This window comes from Sciurus carolinensis, chromosome 1 (genome assembly GCF_902686445.1).
Source record: "Sciurus carolinensis chromosome 1, mSciCar1.2, whole genome shotgun sequence".
Lineage (NCBI taxonomy): Eukaryota > Metazoa > Chordata > Mammalia > Rodentia > Sciuridae > Sciurus > Sciurus carolinensis.
Genome location: NC_062213.1, coordinates 77,662,597 through 77,689,060, shown reverse-complemented (window position 1 = coordinate 77,689,060; position 26,464 = coordinate 77,662,597). Strand labels below are relative to the sequence as shown.

General features: G+C 35.1%; 1 protein-coding gene across 1 annotated transcript; it reads right to left on the bottom strand.

Annotated features, from left to right (window-relative positions):
• Window positions 1-819: 819 nt before the first annotated feature.
• Window positions 820-26,398, bottom strand: LOC124988711 (short-chain dehydrogenase/reductase family 16C member 6-like). The gene is made up of 7 exons (XM_047558422.1): window positions 26,320-26,398; window positions 22,183-22,525; window positions 17,637-17,768; window positions 9,627-9,726; window positions 8,827-8,971; window positions 2,995-3,120; window positions 820-1,004 (listed from the first exon to the last, which is right to left on the bottom strand). The coding sequence occupies exons 2-7, from the start codon at window positions 22,501-22,503 to the stop codon at window positions 878-880; spliced, it is 951 nt and encodes a 316-aa protein (XP_047414378.1). The 5' UTR covers window positions 22,504-22,525; window positions 26,320-26,398; the 3' UTR covers window positions 820-877.
• Between the last annotated feature and the right edge of the window lie 66 nt (window positions 26,399-26,464).

Sequence of the window (26,464 nt, the reverse complement as noted above, 5' to 3'; positions counted from 1 at the left end):
ATATGACTTGAAACAACTTTTTATTGAGTTTATTATAAAAATAAGTTGTTCTCAAAAACTAATAATAAATAGAAGTCTGATGTGTATTTCTTTTTCTAATAGAATAAAGAAGCTAGGGATTGTTTGACACATTGGGATGCAAATAGAATTGGTGAGTTACAGATTTATTTTATCCAATAAACAGACTTGATCCCACTAAGGCCTTCATGTGATCATCTAACGGGAGGGTTAAGTCTTTACTTTGTGAAGTAAAAACTATTTTTTTAATTATAAAATATGTATCTTTAAATCTAATGTTGAAAATTATCAGGGGTAAAAGCTGATTTATAAGGTCATTACTTATAATTACTGTTTTTCCCCTAAAAGTATGTATTTTTTTGTAGTGGGTATTGGAGAGGGATGCTCTACCACTGAGGTACATTTCCAGCCCCTGTTTTTAATTTTTCATGTTGAGACAGGGTCTCATTAAGTTGCCAAGGCTGGACTTGAATTTGTGATCCTCTTGCCTTAGACTCCCAAATAGCTTGGATTACAGACATATACTATCCCACCTGCTTTCTAAAAGTATCTTATATTTTTATTTTCAAAGTAAATTAGGATCAATTTGCATTAATATGCTTCATAAATATATATTCAGAGTCCATTTAAAAGGCTGTGATATCCGTACTTGTCAGACTAAAAAATGATAGGAAAAACTAGATAGATAATTTAAATGCTTATAAAAATATCAGTGTGTCAACTGTGTCCTGGAAATAAGTTTGGCACTTTTGAAAGCTTCAGTGATCCCTAGTAGACTGAATGCTTTAAGCATTAGGAAGAATTCCAAATAGTCAAGCATTTTAACATTTTTATTGGATTACCAATTTTGAAGTTTGAACTACTGACATTTTCTCTCCATTTCATCCTGAGGTTCATTTTCTTTCACTCTTCCTTTGAAAGAATCCATGCAAGTGTCCATTCCAAGGTACTCCCCAAGAACAATCATCATTTTTGGAGATATTAAACTAGAGAAAAATAGAGAAAAAGTTGTGACCCTTTAAAATCCTTTCAGTAGTTGAAGAGACTACTTTGCAAAGATTAAGTGAAAATTCCACAGAGTTTGAAATGTTGTGATCCATGTTGTACACCTGTCACTTAATGGGAGGGATGGGCAGAGAAGTGTTGTTGACACAACTGAGGACCATCAACATCCTCAGTGTTGTCAATCTTGGCTGCACCTTAGAATCGTCCCTGTAGTTTTGAAAAGTACTGATTCATATATCACACTCATTGGTTCTTTGTAAAGATCAAATGGTCCTGTATTTACTATGTGCATCCTTATTTACTAGACTAATAAACAGTAGCTAAAACTAGAAAGAAAATCAGATCAATTAAGCAGAATATCTGGGGGTTGGCACCTAGGAATCTGTAGTATTAAATGTGACCTGGATGATTCCAATGTGCTCCTGAGGCAAAGAGCTATGCTTCAGCTCCTTGATGATAAAAACTGTATCTTCAGATCACTTTTGCTTACAGCAATCCATTTCTTCTCAACTTAATGCAGCAAATATTTATTGGATGCTTATTACATGTTAGGTGCTGTTCTAGGCAGGAGCACAAATGAGAAACGATTCAGAAAATGTGTTTTGTCTTCAGGGAGCGTGTAAGCTGGCAAACAACTACTGTGTGATGAATGAATGCTACAAGAGGTAGGGACAAGTATTATGGGACATACAATGAGGGACTTTGACCTACCTAACCAAATGGGCAAGCTAAGGATGAATGGGAAATAGGTGGAATATATATAAATAGTAAAGAAAGTATGGTATTTGCCAATAGTGTAACCCCAAATGCTCCAAAATCCAAAACTTTTTGAGCACCTGCATGATACCATAAATGGAAAATTACACACTTGACCACATCTGACAGGTCATGATCAAAATGCAGACACAATAAAACTATTGTACAAAATTGCCTTCAGGCTGTTTGTTTAAGGTGTATATGAAACAAATGAATTTCATATTTAGACTTAGGTTCCATCTCGAAGATATTTCATTATGTATATGCAAATATTCCAAAATCTGAAAAAATCTGAAATCTCAAAGACTTCTGGTCTGAGACATTTCATATTTGGGAAACAACCTTTACTTATAGCAGGGAAAGAGTATATCCTGATAGAAAAGTTTAACATTTGTAATCTGTTGGGAAACTTTGGTTTGCAAGTGCTCTAGCACATATTAGTTGCTTAATAGTTCAAAATTACTTTCTTTAAACCTTGGATTCCCTAAAAATGACAAAATTCATACAAAACTGTCAGTGCAGTAACTGGCACATAGGCCTCCATGAATGTTAGATGTAAGCTTGGTTGGAGTTCATCCCTGAATATCCCAGAGTTCATTATACTGACCTTGTAGGAAATTGTAGAAACTGTTTCACAAAAAAAGAGGAATTTTTCAAATACTTTGAGTATTTTTCTAGCAGAACACTCAGGATTTTAACCTTTGTTTTCAAAATAGAACTCTACTCAAATAATTGGTTGAAAACAGAAATTCAAAAAACAAAAACAGAAAAGCAAAGTCTCCCAAATAATTTGGGTGCTATTTGTTTCTGTACTGAGACAAAAAAATGTATGTTCTGAAAGGCTTAAATAGTTGCTAAATTCTGTGAGTGAAGTAATCAAGGCACAGTTAGCAAGGGGTAGTAGCTCAGTGGTAGAGTGCTTGCCTAGTATATGTGAGGCCCTGGGTTTAATCCTCAGCACCACATACAAATAAATAAATAAGTAAATAAATAAATAAATAAATAAATAAATAAATAAATAAAATAAAATAAAGAGATTGTGTCCATCTACAACTAAAAGACATTTTTTTTTCAAAAAAGCAAGAATCGTGTCCTTGCACTATTAAAGTTCTTCCTCTCACCATTTGAAAAATGTGTTCTCAAAGAAGTAGCAACCAAGCTTGGACAATTTGTTCACAAATAGTCAGAGGGATATTGAGATCATTATTAACTTACTGCTTAAGGACCACTGCAAAATATGCAAATTTGGGAATAAGGAGGTAAACTTGTTCCTCTAAAATAGCATTGAAAATTTTTTGGGCCACATACTCCTGCTCCAGTAGAGGTAATAGAAATGAATACCTGGAATAACAATAACAAAAGTTATGTCGTCAGAGTGGTATTTTTTTAATAGTCATCATGAGCATTAATTATTAAATTTCAGACATGGGATTATAATGTTGCTTTAAATAGTCAAAAAAAGAGTAAATATTAGGGATTGCTTTGTGTTTTCTCTCCTGGCTAATATTGGAACAGTGCTAACATATTCAATTTCCTCTAGTGAACTTCCTGCTTTTGTTTATTTTCTGTTGTGATGATCTGAACATATAAAAACAATTGCTTTTAGATTTCTTTGTGTCTTTCTTCCTGCTTTCTTCTTCCCAAACATCAAATAATTGTGTACTATTAAGTAACAAAATAGTAAAATTTTAAATTTTACTAAAAAAGTCTCTTGGGCATGTGTAATGTATCACTTTAGATAGAACGTTTTTATAGCATTCAGAAGAAATAATATGAAACCAATAGGAGCTGAAATGGATGAGAATATAAAGATCCTATAAAGTAATGTCTTTGCATTTTTTACTTTTATAGTACTCTTTCAATTACTGAAACCATACTCCCTAGAAAAATTTTGTTTATCTCAACCGATTCTTGGATCTGCTTAATATTCCATAATTGAATGTTGGCAGTCTTTATTACTTTATTCTCCTAAAAGTTTCTTAGAACTCGAACCTAAAGATTTCTAACATTTTAAAAAATAAATATATAACCTACAGATCATTTTCCTTTAATTCTCTACCATTTTAGTATTATTGATCTTTCTTTTTCTAAACACTTTTGTATTTATATTTTATGTGCCTACGAACCCTGAGTTCGTAAAAGTCATCAGTTAACATCAAGGCCTTCCCCGGCTACCATTGTACCTCATCCTGGCTGGTCACATTCTTTCTGACCTTGACAATTTGTTAATGGCACTTAATGACACATTATTATCAAATCTTACTAATATTGTTGTTCTAGTAATAATGTTAGAAAAATAATTTAAAAATATATACAGTATTTACACATATATAAAATATATATGCACTAAAATATATATAATAATAGTCTAAGTCTTACTGTTATATAGATTGTCTAGTACATGGTTTATAGAAAATAATAAGGTATGGGCTACCTTTTTTTCATAAATTCTGTGGGATCAGTTACTTCTTACGGAATGCTTTTTATTGATTTTTGTTGAATTCTGGCAATACATTAATTTTATTGCATGGATATGCTGTATTTTGGTTATGATTCATCAGTTGATGAATATTTGGAGTACTTTTACTTTTTAATTGCTATGAATAATGCTGTGTAAACATTAATATGCAAGTTTTTGTGGGGACATGTTTTCATTTATCTGGGTTTATACCCAGATGTGAAATTTCTGGGTGATCTGATAGCTCTATGTTTAACATTTTGAGGAACTGTTAAACTATTTTCTGAAGCAGATGCACTGGTTTGCAATCACACCAGCAATGTACCAAGGGTTTCAATTTCTCCATATCCTTACCTGTTATCATCTGTCTCTTTTGTTATAGCCTTCTGAGTTAATGGTAAAGTTACTCATTGTGTTTTTAGTAACATCTTCATTGAGATATGACATATACTATATACAAGTTAGTCTTTTAATGTATATTTTTAGTGATTTAAAAAATATATTCAGAACATTGTTTGCTAGTATTTTATTGAGAATTTTTGTGAAAGATATTGATCTTTAGTTTTCTTTTCTTGTGATATATTTTTCTGGTTTTGTTACCAGGGCAATACTGACTTCATGGAGTGAGCTGGAAAGTGTACAATCCTCTTCTACTTTTTGGGGAAAGAGTTTTCAAAATATTGGTATTAAATCCTTCTTCAAATTTTCTAGAATCCTCCAGGATACCATGTAGACCTGGATTTTTATTGTGTGGGTATTTTTTAGCTTACTAATTCAATATTTTTATTTTAAGTCTATCCAGTTTTTACCTGTCTTGAATCAGTGTTGTTAGCTTGTGTCCCCCTAGGACTTTTTTCATTTCATCTAAGATAGCAAGTTGGTTCACATGTATGTCCTTTTGATCCTTTCTCTTTCTGTAAAGACTGTAGTGATGTTCTCTCTTTTATTCCTTTTTTAAAAATTTTAGTAGTTTGAATTCCTTTTAATTTCTTTCTTGGACAGTCTAGCTAATATTTTTTATTAATTTTGTTGATCATTACAAAGCATCAGCTTTTGATTTCATTGATTTTTTTTTGTTTTACATTCCCTATTTAGTTTATTTCTGCTACACTATTCATTATTTCTGCTCACTTTGGATTTAGTGTGCTCTCATTTTGTGCAGTTTCTTAAGGTGGAAGATTAGTTATTCATTTAAAATCTTTCTTCTTTTTTAATGTCACTTATAGCTATGAATTTCTTTCTGCTTTAATTGTATCTCATAAATTTCGTTATGTTGTGTTTCTATATCTTGGTAAATTTCTCAAGTATTCTGCTTTTGATTTCTAATTTCATTACATTTTAGTTGGAGAATGTACTTTGACTTCATTCCTTTGAAGTTTACTGATGATTGTTTTACAACTCAGCATATGGCTTATCCTGGAGAATGTTCTATATGAACTTTAGAAGGACATGCACCATGTTCTTGTTGGGTGGATGTACATCAGTATGCTTGATATATTGTGTTCTGTGCCTTTTTAAAATTTTATTTATTTATTTTTGGCACTGGGGATTGAATGAGGGGTGCTTAACCATTGAGCCCTTTTTACTTTTTATTTTGAGACAGGGTCTCAACAAGTTGCTTAGGGCTTTGCTAAGTTTCTGAGACTGGCTTTGAACTTGCGATCCTCCTGCCTCAGCCTCAGCTGGGATTATAGGCATGCACCACCACACTCAGCTGTTCTGTGCCCTTTTGATCACAGGGATATCCTTTTAAAAACTATGTATTTTAAGTTATTTTCTTAGTGGTCTTTCTATGGTGTCCACTTTTGCTGAGGCTGGCTTTACACTTGCAATTCTGTCTCAGCCTCAGGAGCTTCTGGTATTATAGGTATGTGCCACTTGCCCAGCTTTTCTTTCTTCTAGTCATATAACTTTAAGTTCACTCTTTCTTCAGTCAGCTCAAATATGTTTAGTTGCTCTAGTGAATCTTTCGTTACAGTGATTTTTTTCCCCACTCCTAAATTTACACTTGTTTTTTCTTTATACTTCCCATCATTGACATTTGAGAGATGTTTTCATCATGTCTTCTTTTCATTTTTAAACATGGATTCCTTCAGATCCTTGAATGTATTTATAATAACTCTTTGAAGTTTGATAAGTCCAACTTATGTGCCCCCTTCATGATAATTTTTATTGTCTGTGTTTTTCCCATGTATGGATCATACTTTCCTGTTTGCGTATCGTATAATTTTTTCTTAAAAAGTGGACATCTCAGATAATATATTTTAGCAGCTCTGAATAATACTTTCTCATGGGACTTGTCCTTATGGTTGTTTGCTTCTTTGTGTATTTAGTAGTTTTACTAGACTAATTCAGTGAAGTCTGTCTACCCCTCCTACTGTCAATGTGTAACTTTTATGTCATTCCTCATAGATATAGTCATAGTCATGCACAAAGTTTTCATAGTTTTCGGGATGACTATAGATTTAAAAAACAATTTTTCACTGTCTATTTTTCTAATCTTCTAATTAATCTGGTTTGCTCCTGATATCACATCCAGCTCCACAACTTGTTTACTAACCAGTTATCTTTCTTAATGTTCTAGTTAATGGTCTTATCAAATTAAAGTCAGATCTGTAGCAAGGGCAGAGAGATGACTGTCTCTGAGACTTGCTTTGACTTGCACTTGGTGGAACCTCTGTGTTATGGAGATGATCACTCCTCATTGATTACATCACACAGATTGTCCCTATCAATCAGGATATGAAAGTTGGAGGGGGATGGCAGGAACTTGTGGTACTATTCCCCTGCTATGGGAAGATGATATCTTCTGATATTAACTTTCTGGTAAACCTACCTAAATTTTTTTTTTTTTTTTTTTTTTTGTATTAGGAAGCTTGGGTAACTGGGAACTGAAACTTGACTGCTGAGCTTACTGGAGCAGTTCTCTTACAATTAACAGCTATTATAGAAATATTAACTGCTCCCTTCACCCACAGCCCATCTCTAGATATTCTGTACCTAGTGAGAGGAGGAAGGTGAAAGAACAAACCCTGTCTGATTGAGATTATTCACTCAATATAGATCTTCTACTGCATGGAACTGTTTAAAGTGAGGTATGCCAATGCTCACCGGCTGCCAGACTACACAGCATAGCTCTTTTGCTCTGGGGAGCTGAGGGAAGGTTACAACAACCACTTGGTGACCAAGTCCATTGAAACAGTCATGCTACAGGCACAGGTGTACTACTTAACCCCAAGTGTTATGACCTCCATTGTTCTTACTGAGCTTCTATAGATTTTGTTGAATAAATGATTCTCAATTCATGCCACATCCTTTGATCAATCTCCAGAAATTTTAAATGATTATCCTTGCTAAAATTGACCAGCTTAGTAGATGTCTCTTTGGTAGAAAGTGTTGCTCTCTGTATTCTGTCCACTCATTATCACCTGTTTTTCTTTTTTACAGTAAGAACTCAGTTTTAATTATTCACAAGTATTTAATAAAAATTCAAGTAATACAAAGACAGTGAAAAGCAACTTTCCCTTTTATCCAAGATCCCTGTCTTCTTTGGAGAGAAGCATTGTTATGAATTTCTTGGGTAGGTTTCCAAAAATATTCCATGCACTCACAAGCTTGCATGCATAAGTGTATTCTTGTAAGCACATGTGTATTATACATCCAAACACATGCCAAACATAAACAATAAGCATATTTATGTGGGCACAAATTTTATAAATCTATAAAATACTCCATTCCTTGCATCTTTCACTTAATGAATTTCAAACATTTTTTAGAATCCCATAGACATCTAGGGAGGTGAGATTTCAAAGTGATTAATAGAAAACTCAAGAGCAGGCTACCCTGGATTCAGATCCAGCTCTGCCCCCTTTTAGCTGTGTAACTTTACCACATGTTTTTCAACTTTCTATTTAATTTTATAGCTTCATTAGACACTAAATAGCCTCAATTTTCTTTTAGCTAGACTTTTTGTTGATTGTTTCTCGTTCCTACAAATGACTTATGCATGTCATTTGAATTATGTTAGTTCCTTTTCTAACAATTGTAATAACTATAGTAGTCCTCATTTTAAGTTTAGATTTTTCAATCTACTTATTGACTCCCTTGTGTAAAAGCCCTGTTATTTCATTTGTATTTTACTTTGAATTATTCTAGATAAGCTTAACTATTATACTAAAATATCACTCTGCAAAACTTCCTCCATGTATATTAATAAATCTTACAAAACATTTTATGTTTAGGGATACTTATATTTTAATATTCTTTTTAGGAAATAAATTATTACCTGAACACTACAACATTAAATATTTTAATAAGTTCTCATTATTGATAACCTTTGTTATGTTTTAATATCCTGATTAACATTTCAGATATGTTAAGATACCATAAAATTCATATATTATTATACTTAGATTAAATAAATTTATCAATTTCAGATGTATTAAAATTTTTTCTTTCACTATATTAGACATTCAGACTATACCTTTACTTTTACTGTCCATATTTTAAAACTTCAAATGATCAGATGATAACTGACATATATCGGAAGATTATTATAAAAGCAAAGGTTACTACAAGAGTCTACTTACTTGGTTGTGCAGCCCTCAAACATCCCAGTTTTGATGAAATAGGGGCAAACAATGGTGCTTTTAATCTTAGTTTTGTTTAACAAAGAAAATTCAATGAAGAGGGACTCAGCAAAGCCAAAGGATGCAAATTTACTTGCAGAATAATCTGAAACAAAGTGAGGAGCTATTTTAGTAATAGAGTTTGACAAGTTAATTTGTGGAATTATTTTTTAAAATAAGACTCCTTTTTCTGGCTTGTGCTTGAGGACAGAGCTTCACTGTTGAAGTCATTTATGTGGCCAAACTCTCTAGTTCTATATCTCCATCCTATGCCCAATAAAATTTAAATGCTTTCTTTCAGTACTGGGGACTAAACCCAGAAGTACTGAACCATGGAGCCACATCCCCAGCCCTTTTTATTTTGAGACAGGGTCTCGCTAAGTTGCTGAGGCTGGCTTTGGATTTGGGATCCTCCTGCCTCATCCTCCTGAGTCACTGGGATTACAGGCATGCGCCACCATGTCTAACTGAAATTACTTTAAATTCTTTTAACTCAAGAAGACCAATGAGCCATTAGCTGCCACCACCTCCTCTTCCTCCTCCTTTTTTTTTCTTTTTTTTTTTAAGAAGAGGATATTTTCCCCTGCCACTACAATTATAAGTGGGGCAACAGAAGGGAATACTGGCATTGTAAGTAGAGCCAAATGTTCCTTGGATTTCTCCTTGGAGCATGAAGAGCTTTTCTCTACCTTGGAAGAGTCCTAATTCTGGGTGCTATCAACTTGGAAATACAAAGGCACATAGTCAAATGAAGTGCTTACCTGATAGTTTACCAGTAGCGACCATTCCAGCTATACTTGAAATAAAAACCAAGTGACCATGATTAGCTTGAAGCATTGCAGGAAGGAAGGCCTTACAAGTCTGGAAGATAAAAGCACAGTGTATCAGTATTTCATTTATTTATTACTTTACTTGTTCAGTATTTGATGAATTACTCTTCATTAGCAAATACTCAACCCTCATGATATATTAAATTCTGTGTCAATACCAAAGTAGAAAACCTACACTCATGTTCACAAGAAATTTAGAGTTTATTATGTGTTTGTCTATAAGAGATACTGTGATTTCTTTTTCCTTTGATAATTGAATCAAAGGAGATTTTTACATTTATGGTTGACTAAAAATCTTTAAACTTAAGTTTTTCAAGCATTCTAAGCTCTTCCATGTAGGTTTTAACAATTTTTATTAAAATTTAATTGCATTTGACTTCCAGACTTTATCATAAATGAAATTCAACCTCATCCCAAATGATTGAAAGAATGGAGAAATTGTTCAAGAAAAGCAAATTTCAATGAAAGACAAGCACATCCTGGCAAGTAATATGCTTTGGAATTGTCTGCTATGACTTAGATATATTTTTACCTATTTTGGTGAACTTCATTAATTTATCATTAAGCAAAATATTGAGCCAGTTTTCAAATCCCTATGTCATGAAAACATCTCAGGTCTCTTATCCTTGTACTTCAGAGGTTTTCTCAGGAAAAATTTCCATTATTTCTTTCCCCAATATTGAGTCCTTTTGTCTAAATACTGTTCACAAATAATTAGGCAAATCTCTAAAATAAGGCAGAGATACTAGAGCATCTACAGCAGCATGCTAGAGAATTTTCTAATAATCATGTCCTAGGGCCATCTTTGGGGGGGGGGCAATGCAACTTTGACTAGTAATGATTAGAACCCAGACAACCTTATAAAATTAAAGGTTAGCATTTAGGAAACTAATAGGTATGTGTGTTTGGTCTCATAAAAAAAATAATGCCAGAGGTAAGAGTTTAACAGTCTTATTTCAGTGATCCTTTTCCCAGGACAGTAAATCCAGTTCTTCATATTATCATTTTGTCAGCTATATTAGACTGCTGATCCTCCTATAAATGCATCAAAGTTTGACAGTGCCCATCTTCTATTTCTCTGAGATCCAGCTTGGGTCCTTGAGGATATCTATGGGTAACCATCTGGTAGACCTGGTGAAAGGTAGACTAGAAGCCTAGGTATGAGGCCTGACTCCAGTACCACTATTGATGTCTGAAAGTTTATGAAACTTTTTAGAAAGAGAAATAGTAATGGAATTGAAGCTGTGGATCAGTGATACTTTGGATAGAGAATTCCATAGGGTTAGGGAGTGGAACTCCCTAGATGTAAGGGGAAGAAAATAGTGACTTACAGCAGTCTGCCACAGAGCTTAACAGTGACAAAATAAAATAAATGATCAATTTCCTACTCACAGGCACCTAACCACTTTCAGGGGTTCAGTTTTGTATGCTTTCCTCCACAAGATTTTTTTTTTCAAATGTATCTATAATGTATTGTCTTTTGAGCTAGGGCTGAATTTGCTACTTTGCTATGAGTTTTCTGTATTTTCAATTGAGGAAAGTTTTCCCTCACAGAGGGAATGTGACTAGGTTAATTCCAGGAGTGCCCCCCTGATCCATGGGGAATACATTTCAAGACCCCCAGGGATGCCTGAAACCACAGATAGTACCAAATCCGATACTATGTTTATCCTATACATACATGCCTATGACAAAGCTTAATTTATAAATTAGGCACAGGAGATTAATAATAATAACAGCTAATAATCATACAGAACAATTATAATATAGCATAATAAAAGTTATGTAAATGTGTTTTCTCTTGAAATTTTATTATAATGTAGATTTTAGCAGCCTCAGCATGAGATTTTTCTTTCTTTATCTAGTCAATAACTTTCACCTTTCCATTAAAAAGAAGCGCTTTGTGGTTTCTTTTCAGCATACCTGAATTGCCAGCACCACAGCTCTTGTGCTTGAGGATCATTATTGAGTAAAATAAGAGTTACTTAAACACAAGTACTGTGGTACCACAACAGTTACTCTGATGATGGGATGGAGAAGTTTGGTGAGAGATTTCATCATGTTCCTCAGAACAGCACGTAATTGAAACTTATAAAATGTTTGTTTCTGGAATTTTCCGTGTAATATATTCAAACTGTGGTTGCTCATAGGTAACTGAAATTGTGGAAAGCAAAAATGTGGATTAAGCAGGGATTACTATGTAAGAGTCTCTTTATGTTTGTAGCCTTATATATCACTGGAGAACTTTTTTTCTTTTTTAGAACATTTCGAAGACAGAACAGTTCATAGAAGCCCATCAGTTTTGCTCACTAGATGGGTTTTACCATTAAAGTGAAGGAAAACAAATGTTTAAGTGTTAAGTGTTAAGTGTTAAGGGTTGAGTTAACAATTAGTTGTCAATAATGTACTTGAACATTTGTAAAGTATTTTTAATACCTGGGAAATTAATAGACAATGATATATGGTTTGCATACTAACAATAATCAAAGTAATGTGTGAAAAATCAGACTTGTTTAATAAACAGACATATACCTTTTCCTTGATTTTATCATGTATGGTATATAATGCAACAAGCATCAGATGTGCTTGATTTTATTTTATTGCATTTATGTGAGACTCTTTTTTTCTAGGAAGAAGCCCAATGAATGAGCTTTCTACATTTTTACACAGTATTTTGTAGGTCTGATAGGTTATCTCTGTTTCCACAAAACATTTCAGGTTATGAAGAATGTAAGCATGTATCCAGTTTAAATTGAATTATAACAAATGGTGACTTTACTATTGAAAAATGACATTTTTTAACTGCAGAGAGTAATGTAAATTATCTGGGCTTAGATACTTGTGTTGTTTTTTTATAAGTTGTCAATTTCATCTCTTTGACAACTTTATAATATTGTCAGTGATGGTGTTGCTCTGTCTTGTCAACTTTAATGACTAGAAGATTTTGGGATATTAAATTGGATAAATTCATGAGAAATATTTGATCACCTACAACATTTTTAAAGATGTTAAAATTCATAGAGAGTAAGCATCAAGTCACCAAGCTCAACTATGACTTTTTTTTGTAAAGTTTCCATTAAGATGCTAAGTTCAATGTTGTGTACATCCTATCTTTTAATATGATGATAAACTTAGTTGTATTTTAAAGTTATTGTTGAAAGCTAAAAATGATATTGTTACATAGCTATATATATTTTTTCTATGTTTAGGTTTATACATGCATTTAAATGCACATTAAAATTAATGAACAAAAGAAACTTATTTATGATAAAGGTGAGGGACCTGGTAGCTTAAAATTGGTCCTAGAATATTCAGTCTGCTGTAAACAAGAGGTATGAGAAGGTCATTCTTTACCTTTCTGTGGTCTGCAAAGATAATTGTCTGTGTAAGATAATAATAAGATTATTATCTAGTCAGAATATACTTACTGGAGTTCTTGCACCCTGATTCATTTTTGTTGTTATTGAATTGCTAAATCAGATAAATAAAATTTGCAAGATCTGAATTCACCTGGTCAATAGACTGTTACCTGCTTTTAGGTGTACTTGAAAACAAAACAAAACAATTGTCACTCTGGTTATTAAGGTAGTTAATTACAACTATTTATGTCTTTATTTAGAGATGGAATCTTGCTATAGTTCCCATTCTGTCTTGAGCTCCTGGACCCAAGCAATACTTCTGCCTCGGTCTCCTGAGTAGCTGGTACTATAGGTGTGTACCACTGTGCCTGGCTCCCATAATTATATTTTTATTAAAAAAAAAAAAGCAACTGTAGCCTGGTGTGGTGGTACATGCCTGTATTCCCAGAAGCTTAGGAGGCTAAGGCAGGAGGGTTACAGTTCAAAGTCAGTCTCAGCAACTTAGTGAGGCCCTAAGCAACTCAGGGTGACCCTGTCTTGAAATTTTTAAAAAAAAATTAGAAAGGAAAAAAAAAAAAAGGGCTGGGGATATGACTCAGTGGTTACGTGCCCCTGGGTTCAATCCCTGGAAACAATAAAATAAAGTAAAATAAAATACAATTGTAGAGGTGCTTTTACATTCAAAGTCATTTTTGGCACTTAGGTGACCAAAGCACTGAGGCTTGTTGCCTTGGTTTGACATTCTTGAAATGGTAGTTAGCAGCAGCATGGGTGCTGGAAACAATGGGGTATATTTGGAAGCCTCCATGTTTTTTAATTAGCTTAGCCTTATTTTAGGACCTGCTCTGAGGAAGTGTGGGAAAAAATTGTCAAATCCAAATGAGAGACTCAGTCTTTTCCCTAGCAAGTTTATTAATACAAATATGCTTCATCAGAGACCACACACTTGCCTAGATAGGTAGTTGGGCTCTGGTGATTTGTCTGTGCTCTCATTATAATAATTTACCAAATCCTTATAAAAAAGTTATGTCTTACACCCTAAAAGTAGTTTCTACTTTCTTCTATTTTGGTTTATCATCAGTAAAGGAATTCTCTGGAAGGCAATCCTCATCGCATCTGAAGGCTTCTTATTGTACAAGCTACTAGACACTGCCTTGTGAAAAACACAGTATAGAAAGACACTAAAGCTTCACTGCAGTGTGGACAGTGGAGGGGAGTTGACTCATTCGGATAGGCTTCCTAGTGTGCTGACATTTTTGCTGTGAACTGTAAGCTCATGCCGGGCCCGAATCTGATCCACAGAATTTGTTTAGTCCATAAGCAGAATGCTATGTAAAAATACTCTGACCAGGATTGGACAGAACAGAATTGTTGATATAGTTGCTTCTTGGTATTAGAGGATGATTGGTTCCAGGACCCTATGGAGACTAAAATCCGGGAATACTTGAGTTGTTTATAAAAAATGGTATAGTATTTGCATATAACCTGTACAAAGTTTTTCATATCCCTTAAACCAACTCTAAAAGACTCATGACACCTAAAACAATGTAGATGCCATGTAAATAGCTATTATGCTATGTTGTTGAGGGAATAATGACAGAAAGAAAAATTTACATACATTCAGTACAAATGCAATTTTCTTTTTTGAATATTTTCAGTGTACAGTTGATTGAATCTGTGGCTATGGAGGGAAAACTGTATAAGGCAGGATTGTGGAATCAGCAAGACATGTGATGTGGTCTGTGTTGTTTTCTGATGGGCATATGAGGAAGTACTTTTTCTTCTTGATCTATTTCTAATTCTCTATTTAGGAAGTTATACTTATGCAACTGGATTGAAACTCTTTTTGAATTGTATTTAATCCAACTGATACTCATCTGTCATGGGGAATCCTAATTTAGATTTATGAGCCGATTGGCTCATCAGAAGAATGTAAGAATGATCTCATAGTTGGAACTCAGGTGAATGTTATCAAGATGGGTTAAACCTAGAACAATATATGAATGAAATTTAACCTGGTGGAACCACCGCTAAGATTCGTGATGCATCTTTAAATAATAGAACCCTTTCAAAGATAACCAGAAGGTATTCATTGCCCTTGTCCATAAGCCTCCTTAAAGCAGCAGGCAGATTTTGTTATAATGACTGTCACTGAGATTCTTCATCTTTTACGATGATGTGTATGTAAACACATCATCTTTTTGCCAGGATATGATTGAAAACCTTGATAATGAAATCAGAGCATAGGTGTGCCATATTTAAGAATACATTTCATTTAATCATTATGACAAACCCACTCTTAAGAAACAATGTTCATAGTTTGTTTGTGGAACTAATGCCTACCATGGTAGCTTCCCAGGAAACTGGGATGATATCTGCTCTATGGTCCACAGGTCTCCTCCCAGACTTATAAAAATGGTCATTTCCTGGCAGGCCAGGAACCTTGACAGGTTTGAGGGATGTTAAGAGAAAAGTAAACCTTTTACTAGCAGTACTGCAGGTAATACCTGGTAGAGCCAAATTTTGGTTTCCTAACTTTGGAATAGCTAATGAACTAATAAGAACAGTAGAAATATTTTTAAAAATCTCAAATTTTGCAAATGTCTGAAGATTCCTTCCATAACTTCGGATGGAAGTTGTTTCCTTGATTTTCATGATTGCTTATGTTATCTCTCTTAATTTGCATTCTCTGAGAAGGCTTATGTGTATTTTAATACCTTTTTCTGTTAGACTTTTGGAGTATAGAAAGTGAGCAGAAAGTAGAGAGTATGAGGGATGGGAGACAGATGGGGAGGATATTATCACTTCTTTCCAGGGCTCACAGGTCATGACAGGTAGCTATTATTCTAAGTGTGTTTGGAAACATGGAATGTTTTTCAGTAAGGAAGTGAGATAATTTTATGAATGCATTGAGAAGATCACCTTACTATCATATGAAGATGGGTTATACGGCACCCATGTTGTAGAAAGGCCATGAAAAGCTGTTGGTGAGGAGAATGATAGCTAAATCAAGGGGACAGAAATGGAGAGAAGTTCACTTGAGCATGTTTTGCAGGGACAGCCAAAGATGTAGGTATTAGAGAAAAGGGGGAAAATCAAGGATGATTTCTAGGTCTGTGAATTGATTAGGTTTGACTAACTCCATTTACCAACATGGCATTTTTCTCTTCCAAAATGAAGATTTGGGATGGTGAGGTATAGGGAGGCAAATCAATGATTTTCACAAATGTTTATGGGACACTTTAACGTCAAGTTCTTTGTTAGGTGCTGAGTTAGTATTAATAAAAATAAGTTGTTAGACTCCAGCAGGGGTTCTCATTGGCTCCTTGATGATTAAGAAAGAAGATCAAGGAAATAGTTGTCAGGCTTGTGGGAAGTATATAAAAGTGTTGAGTGGAAAAAGGGAGGAACCAGTGGACACCAAAAGCAAACCCATTCCAAGATCCTACACTCAGAGAACAGAGGACTAAAGCCCTGCCTTTCCCCACTTCTTTCCATGTCTCCTAAGGCCCTAGTTTCCACCACCCATAACTCCTGCATGCTCCATCCATTGCTGTTCCTGTTTTTTTTTTTTTTTTTTTTTTTTCTTTTCCATCACAGCATCAATGCCTCTGGTAATTCCAGCCACCTTTAGCTTCTTATCTATTCTCTAGGCTGCACTGTCCAAGGCATTCAATAGCCTCTCGGCATCCATGTCTACTTAAATGTGCATTTACATGAATTAAGTGACATAAAGTTGAAAGACTAGTTCCTCAGTCCCATCAATCACATTTCAAGTGCTCAATAGCCACAGATGACTAGTGGCTTCCAAACTGAGAAGATGAGGAACACTTCTATTGTCAAAGACAGTGCTACTCAATTGAACTGTTCAGTTACTCCAGGCCTCAGGGAAGATGGTCCTGAGCTATCAGTGCACTAATTTCCCTTCTGTAAGAAACTTTCCTTCCTCTCTCATTTCTTTCTTTGGCAAGCTTCAGCTACCACTTACCACTTGAGGAATTCAACACTTTGGGCCTCAGTTCCCTTATTTGTAAAATGAGAATGGAAATGGTGTTATGGCTGCACATGAAGTTAAAGAATTTAGAACAGTACCTGGTATAGAGTACGTGCTCAATAGATGTTATTCCTCTTGCCTTCATTACCTTTGTTCTCATCAACAGTCTTCTGTGTACCTAAACCACCACTCTAAAAATCTCCCTCTTCTCCCTTTAGGAGTTCTTCTTTCACTCATGGGCAAATTGAATCTTTAATTGCTGACACATTTCAATATGCATTTGGGTAGGAAGATTTCTGAACAACCTAATCAATCATCTTGAGATCAAACCAGAGAGGGTAGAGAGAAGGAAAATTCCCTGAGAATTTGGATTAGGGCAAGACCAGGAAAAACCAAGTTAATGTGATGGAGTAAAATCTGTTAAGGATGAGACCCTGCTAGTCTATCAATGGAAAACTCTCAAATGCTGTATTTACAGACAAATGAATGAACAGTTATTTATAGAAATGCATGGAATTTTTGTACTTACCAGTAAAAACAAATGAAAAAAAAAAAAAAAAAGAGAGAGAGAGAGAGAGAGAGAATTACCCAGAATTGAGAGATGACATTGACATGAAAGGATCTTTCCACCATGTGATCTGGAATATCGAGGAAGGGCTTCCCTGTTACAATGCCGGCATTATTAATGAGGATGGACACATCACCAACTTCTTTTCTAACCTGATCAGAAGCAAGGCAAACATTAAATCAATTGAAGTCATCAAGGTCATTTTGATATTTATTTCCCCCAGTCAATATTTTTCCTTCATTTTACTCGTGAATAGTCATGCACCACATAATGACATTTCAGTCAACAATGAACCATATATGAAATGGTGGTCCCAAATTACACTTTCTAGTGATGTGGTAGCTGTTCTAGTTTGTGTAAGTACACTCTGATATTTGCACAGTGATGAAATCACCTAACAATGCATTTTCCAGGACTTACTCCTATGGTTAAGCAATGTATGATTGTGGTTTCCTTGAAAGTAGATATTTATTTTTATCTTGCATAAAGAAATTTAGCAATTTTAAAGTAATTTTATGATTGGTAATATTTTTTTTAAAGCATGTTTTAATTTGGCAATTTTGTTTAAAGAGCCTTGATTTTCATGTGATGACCCTGCTGTATTAGGTTTTATTCTCAGCATGGCACATATCTGAGGGTTGCTTCTGTGTGTGTCATTTCCCCCATCCCTCTGTGAGCGGGTGGCAGGAGCATATTCTATCCCCCTAGGACCTGACCAGTGCTTGGAATGAAGACTTCCCAAACATGGATGTGTTTGATCTAATACCCATAGACTTCTGTGATACTGTTCACTTTTCTCCAAAGGACTGATATACTTAGTAATCTGTTATTGATACTTTCTCCAGGTCCACAGTTGTGCTGCTGCCACTGTACCTTTTAAATTCTCATGCCTCTTCTCCTGAACACCCCATTTTGCCTGCTTGCCTACTTGCTTAATTCACAATGCACTACAAGCCCTGCTTGGAGAAAAACATGCTCCAGGAAACACTGGAGGAAGTGTTTTTGTCTCTTATCATTTTTTTTTTAAATTATGGCTTTGTAGGTGACATTGCTAAAGCTGACTGGGGGCAAAACATGAAGCATGTTTAAACACTTTGAAGACTTTTTTCCCCTCTGAATTGAATTTTTTGACAGATATAATAATCTGTTCCTTTATTTTCAATGAAGCAGCATTTCCTGTCCTGATTTTATTTTCAAAGGGGTCCAGGCACTGCTGCTATTTGTTGAGCCTGCCATATAATATAATTTGGAGAGATAAGGTCAATATTGCTGCTGATGTCATTCAGTGGAGCAAGCTATGAAAGGAAGAGTTAATATTGCTGAGCTGGTGTTGGGCTGAGCTATTAGACTTTTCTGCTTTGGAAAGAGGTAGGACTAAAGAAAACATCCCTGAGAGGGTAACTTTTAAAGAAGGTCATCCTATTGACTTGGTGAATGAATTAGTGTGCACAAAAGCTCAATCCTAGAACAATGAGAAGGATTCCAGGCTGAGAAGAGACAAAAAGGTAGAGTCTCTGGCACACATACATAAAAATTCCCAAATTAATTAATTAATTAATTTAAAATTAAGAAAGACCTAGTGATCACTGTCATCCAATCCAAATTGAAGCCCTGAATCTTAGGAGCACCAGAGGAATTTTACTTAGATCATGGAATTTAATTTTCCCTGCACTCTGAGAGGCAGTTTAGGAAGGCATTATTATCCTGGTTTATGAATGAGGAAACAGAGGTTCTGAGAAATTAAGATTATGTCAAATGATTCACAGCTTTTGAGAGGAAAAAAAGATTCACATCCAGTTTGGATTCACACATAAAAGTTGTTTCACCCAAATTTACTACTCTTCATACCCCAAATTATTGCCATAACAAACTCATGCATGTGCAAACTGAATTTTAATGATTAGACCTGGAAATCTGGGAATATATTGTGAAGCTGGTTGTTTTAACCAGAGCAATTTATTTGTATATTATTTTCCTATGTTGGAGATGGAGAAGGACATCTCAATCTAATTTTGAAGTGTTAATTTCTGTGCAACTTTAGAATCCTATGATTGCTTTTAAAAAAACAATATTTTATTTTGAGACAGGGTTTTGCTAAGTTGCTTAGGGCCTTGCTAAGTTGCTGGGGCTGGCCTTGAACCTCTCTGATCCTCCTGCCTCAGCCTCCCAAGCCACAGGGATTACAGGTGTGTGCCACCATGCCTGACTCTGGTCATTGTTTTTTGAATCTTCCACAAATGTCAAGGATTTGGGTAATGCTTGTAGTTTGTTGCAATTGTTGCAGGTAAAGTTTAACACTTAGCATTTGGACTTCTTGGAAGTTGATAAGTGATTGATAAGTAGTTGACTTTAGTAAAGTACTATTTAGAATATAATGGGAAAGAAGAGTTTCAGATACATTTCAATGGTGACAAATAACTTTTCACTAAAGGCTTTAGTTGGGTTTTCTACTAGATGTCAGGAAAAGAAAGACTTGTTGGGCGACAGAGAGGATGGAAGATTATAATACTTTTGAGGAACAGGAAAAGATCACGAGGGGGTGACTTTTTGCTCATGTATTTGTTGGTGGGGATGCAACATGGGTCCTGATGTCAGGAGGATAGGGTCATACTTCAGCTCCTATGACCTAGCTAAGGTCCTTAAACTCTCTCTGACTCTATTTCATCATTGGTCAAATGGACAAAATTATAGTATCGACTCATTGTGCAGATTATGTATGATAATGATAATGATTCGAGGCTTTCAATCTGGCTAGTACATGGTATTGGGATGAGAGTCTCTGCTAAACAGACTTTATTGTTGAGCTCACCCCAAAGATATTCATATGGGAACTTTTCCTGTCATATTTCTTTCCCTTTTGCAAAATGAGGACTGACTTCAATTCTACTTGCTCCATAGTAAAATGTACCTAAGGAGCAATAACACACTTATTCTTATTAGCTGGAAATGAGTTATGAAGAAAAACTTCTTGTGGGACCCCAAAAGAAAGAAGAAGGTAACAAAATGAAGAAGAGTAAATGGTGCTTCAGAAGGTCAGTGTCACAGAGTAGTGATTTCAATTATTTGTTTTGACACTTTTAAAAGAAATTTTATTGGTAAATTGTAATTATAAATAATAATGGGATTCATTTTATCATATTCATACATGCACATAAAATAATTTGATCAATCTCACTGAAAGAATTGATAAATGAATTACATAAGATTGCCAAAGGGAAGGACAATCCCTTGGTAATTCTGTTATCAAATTGTGTAATTTTATACTCTTGGGCAAGTTGCATACTCACTCTGTCTCTTAAAGGGATATGCACCTAAGAAGGTTGCAGTGAGCTGATTGAGTTATTATGTACATAAATTGCTGTTTGAAATCATTTAGTGCAGCTGCTCTTTTCATTTTGTTTTGCTTATTTGTAGTTTTTTGGTGTTGTCTTAACCCAGTTTTGTGGACTTGGCTAGAGGCTGATTACTTTTCCTTCTTGAACAGGCAATTAAGTCCAAGTGTCCATCCACTTCCCTTTATTGGGGTCTCAAACTCTGGGCTATTATACACACACCTCAGTTATCCCAGGTCCAGCTACCTGAAAATCAGGGATAACCCCTATGCCTTAGAGCCTCCTGAAATTATTAAAATTAGCCTATCTTAAACCTGTTGATCCTGCATTGCCTGTTCTTTCCTGTGGAAATCACAATAAAGGCATATACCTGCAGTTCCCATTCTTCCTTTGTCTCATAATCCACTCCCCCCCCCCAATTCAGTCTTCCTTTAGTGACTCTGCATGCTGTGCTGTTCTTCCCAGGGAACTGTGAGTTTAACAAAACTGTATAACTCTATCTTGTTCCTTTTTCTTGATCCTCATCAGTCTCATAACACCTTGCCCCATGGTTAAAACACTTCGCAAAACCTTACCATTTTTTTAGAGTACAATATCAATACACAATTAATCTTAGCTGTTATTATTTATTAATATTTAGCATGAAGTTAGAACAAATATTGATAGCTTATGTCTAATAGGAAAGTTGGTCTACAAGTATGCTAGATGCTTTTACTTTATGTTCCATGCTATATATATTTTCAGAATTTGATGATAATGAAATTATCACATGATGCAATGTAATCTTAGTGGCATGAGAATCATAAAACATAGTAAGTTAAGTTAAAACTGGACATGATCTTGAAGATCATCTGGTTCAGTTCTTTTGTTTTAAAGATGAAGAAACAGGATGTAGCAAGGGTAAATAACTTGGTAAATGTTGTGCAACCAATGAATAGCAAGCCAGGAGTATACACAGTTTCTACAAACTCTTGATAGTGAGTGAGTCACTGAACAAAGCAGTCTGGCAACATTGGGCTCTGAAGACTGATCAAGTTTCCACTTTAAAATTTTGTATGCTCTGCTCATTTTTGGAGGTCATAAAGCCAGAATTCTGACATGCAGAAGCAAGTTGGAGACTCATATAGGTCTTGGGGGAAGCATATGATAAATGCCTTTGTTCCTGTCTTTTTAAAAAGTGCATAGTAGATGCAATATTCTTGAGCATCAAAGCAAAGAATACCAGTCAGCTTACCTGATCAGCGAGTCTGTAGACCTCTTGCCTGTTGCTACAGTCACACTCATAGGCAAAGACTTTCATACCACCCTTTTCTTTGGCCAGTCTACATGTTTCCAGATTGCTTTCTTGATTAATGTCCCAGAGAACTAAAGTGGCCCCAGTGCAGGCAAAATGTATGGCTAAGTGCCTCCCAAGTCCACTTCCAGCTCCTGTTATAAGTACAATTTCACCAGCAACATCCTTTTTTTTCCTGGGAATTATCTTGAAAGCTACAGATTCTAAAAAGTAATACAGAAATTTTCCCAAAAAAATGGCAGTGTCCATCATCACATTCATGTTGACTGAAGAAAACAATGTCCTAATAAGGAAAAAGGAAGTTGATAAATTCATGACTTTGTAGCAATTGCAGTGCATATGAGTCAATCAGGATAAGGGAATTTACCTTCAACCATCAATTCTCCAAAGTATATGTTTTAGCATCAATTGCCAAAATTGTTGAATTTTTGTTACATAAGCAATCATTATGAGAATATTTTATGCTAAGAAGAACTTTCTAGATTCTTAGGGTACTTTACGCATAATATAATTTGACTGATAGGTGGGTCACAGATTGCTAGGTTAGGTTTATAGTTAAGGACATAAAATCTTCTTGTCTTGATTCACTTGGGCTTATGGGACAAGTAAACCAAGACTTTGGATTCTCACTCCAGGCATTTTTCTATTTTATGAACATAGTTGATGATCTTATATCTAAAGAAATTTGTTTTTCATTGGGCAGTTGTTTAATAACATATATAAGTAATATTATGCTACAAATAAAACTGTTATACATTTTTATTTGCTCACCATAATTTCTCTTTATTACAGACAGCCCAGGTATAATTATTGCTATTTTATAGCGAGGACACTGAAACAGCAAATATTGAGCAAATTTATTCATGTTTACACAACTAACCAATAAAATAGGCAATAGGCTTTTCTTGGAGCTAATATGTCCTTTTCCTACAGCTACTTTTTTTTTTAAGAGGATTTTTGTATTAGGTGACACTTCCTTAATGTTTGGTGATCATAATATGTTATATCTGGTTCTTACAGTCCTTTTATGTAGAAATTAGGCACAGGCATATACAAAATCCATATTAAAACAAACTGGAACCTTTTGAGGAAATAACCATCACTATCACGATGATGATGATGATGATGATGATGATAATAGTAATAGTTAAAAATACCATCACTATCACTGCTATGGAACTCTTTCCATATACCAGGCAAATTCTAAGCACTCAGCATGCACCATGTCATTTAACGCTCACAGGGGCCACCCTGCTTTACAATTGAGAGAACTGTCACTAAGGAACTAAACAAGTTAGCCAATGATCACACAGTGGACAATGGTAAAGATGGAAGCTGAACCCACATCCTGACTTCACTGCCCACACTCTTAAATGCCAAGTAAGAAAATACACGCCCCTGCCCCTCAGCAAAATGGACAAAAATTGAGTTTGCAAAAAGAACTCTCTTTGTACGATTTCTATTTCATTTTAAGTCAGTCAGGGATTAACTTTGAGATATTTGTGAGGCCTCACTGAGGATGCCAAAGAAGCCAGGTTGTTATCATCTTGTTGTGAGCACTAACCTGCTAGAAATTTCTACTTATACAAGAGAAAAAGAGCATTGTTTCTAAAGCATCATTACAAATATATACGTGGGTTTCAGAAGAGAAGAAAACAAAATCCACAAGTTAGGTTTAAAACATTTGAGGTTGAGTTTTCAAGATGCTAAGTTATAGTCCTTGCCCTTGAGGAAGACAGAGTCAGAGATTGGCAAGTAAACTCAGGGCTGCAGCGTGGTAAGTGGTGTGAGTAGGGTCTCAACAAAGGGCTTTTCATCCAGGGGTTCTGTGACACAGAGTCTGATTCTAAACAGTGCAGTAAAGAAAAAGTGGCAGAGAGGATAGCTTTTGAGATTTATCTAGAAGGCTGCCTTCAAGGTGGAGAAAGAAAAAGTCATTACAAATCTCTCTTATTTACACATTTGGATTTATTAAGAATATTAACTATATTCTTAAAGATATTGTGAGGAAATTTCAGGAACTTCCACTAACCTTAATGTTTGCTAAATTAATGCAGATTTCACATTTCCAGTTGAGAGAGAGAGAGAGAGAGAGAGAGAGAGAGAGAGAGAGAAAGAGAGAGAGATATATCAAGTTACAGAAAATTCACTGTCCTCTCCAAGCTTAATATAGACTCCTCCGTCTCATATACAATCCTCAAGCAACACGTAGTGTATTTCACTGATGAGAGGAAACCATACCTTATAGTGTATTTCACTGATGAGAGGAAATCATGGTGGGAGAAGGCATTGTGAACTTTTTTTATGTGGAAAACAAATGAAAATTGGAACTTTTCTCCTGTCTTTTCTGTATGGGATGGTTTGTTATTAAGGCAGATGATGTGATTTATCTTGAAAGACATTCATGTAGCTTGTTATAGAAGTTGTTAAATTATTAAATTTTAGCAACATTTTGTTATGCTTGTTGACCACTTGGAGACAAGAGTTTTTTTTGTTGTTTTGTTTTGTTTTGTTTTTTAAACCCAGAATTGAATCCAGGGGCACTTAACCACTGACCTATTTCCCTACCCCTTTTTTTACTTTGAGACAGGGTCTCACTAAGTTGCCGAGGCTGGCTTTCAACTTGGGATCCTCCTGTCTCAGCCTCCCAAAGCCACTGGGATTATAGGCCTGTGCCACTGAACCTGGCTAAGGAGGATAAGAGTGTTGACATTTTCCCAATCATTCATTGCTTAAATGGTCGCTGAACCAAAAGATAATATTTTCAGACCACTGAAAGCATTCAATTTTGGAAAAAAGGAAAAATATACATATGATGTAGGAAGTGCTGGCCAGAAAAGATTATTGCTCTCAGGTGAATGCTTGGGCAACTAGGATAACAAGGCAGACAGAAAAAAAAAATGTTGAAGCATTATTATAAACAAATATTTACCAAGTAATAAATGATACTATGTGGGTTTTTTTGCCGTATTTTATTCAATCCTCAAAATAACTCTGTGGGGCAAGAATGAGACTCACATGGAGCTATAACTCACCAAGGATTGCATCATTCCAAAGTAGAAGTGGGACTGGACCCCAGACAGGATAATTTCACAACTGTTCCTCCTTTGACCTTTACACATGTAACCTCCCTAAGTAACTTTCAGTACACTGGGCTTTGAATCACAAAAAATCATGATATTCTTTAATTTTTTTCTTTTTTAGGCACACACTAGTACTTTGGATTAAAGGATTGACTGAGAATGGAGTAAGGATCAGTACTACCTCTACACAAGTGTTGTAGCTAGATAGCTGGAATGAGCAGGATTCAACTTTGGAGGCATGAACTCAATTGCTGTCTCTGCTATCTACTACTGGAGTGATTTGGGCACATATTGCCTTTCTAAGCCTTAAAAAAAATCTGTGAAGTGAATACCATTTCCATTTTCCAGGAATGCCACAAGGAATAACAAATGTAAAAGAAATATTTTGTAGATTGCAAAATTCTATGCAAATATTAGTTTTTATCAATTGTACAAGAGACTCTTTGATACTGTCAGTGAGTTTGCAATAGTCATTCATAAAGATATTCAACACTGAGGCATGGCAAGTTTTTCACTGGGGTTTAGGATCGTGCCTCAACTATGAAACTGTTAGGAAGGGCTTGGGAGAGGGGTTTGCACAGGAGTTAATCCAAATCTCATCCTCCATGTTAGCTATTGGTAATCATAGGAATCTGCTGAGATATCAAATACATGCCCTGTCTGTATGCACACTGGCACAATACAAGCCAAATGTGGAACAAATAGAGGCACTCTCCTGTGCAAATGTGTGTAAGCAAGCTCAACTGCTCTTGTTCTTTAAACCTATATTCCTCTCAATCTGACAAAAGCCATAAAAGAGAGCAAAACATCAGAAGATAAGAACAAAGAGACATTGGAAATAACAATACAACTGATTCATGTCCCTGTTTAGAATTTATACAAAAGAGTATAAAAAGATTTATACTAAACCTTTAGTGTAAGTTCTAAACAGGGGCACAGATTAGTTCTATACAACCACCTAGTATATTCTTCTGAAGAAAGAACGTAATCTTACCTGCACAAATGTTGCACTCAGATAGCACAGGTGTCCTTACCAACGCTGAGGCGATTCAGCTCATATCTGTAGCTGGAGGCAGTCTCTTAAATAATTTTCGTTTGACTTGTCCTCACACTCATTTTGATATCTGTCTGGGTGCCAG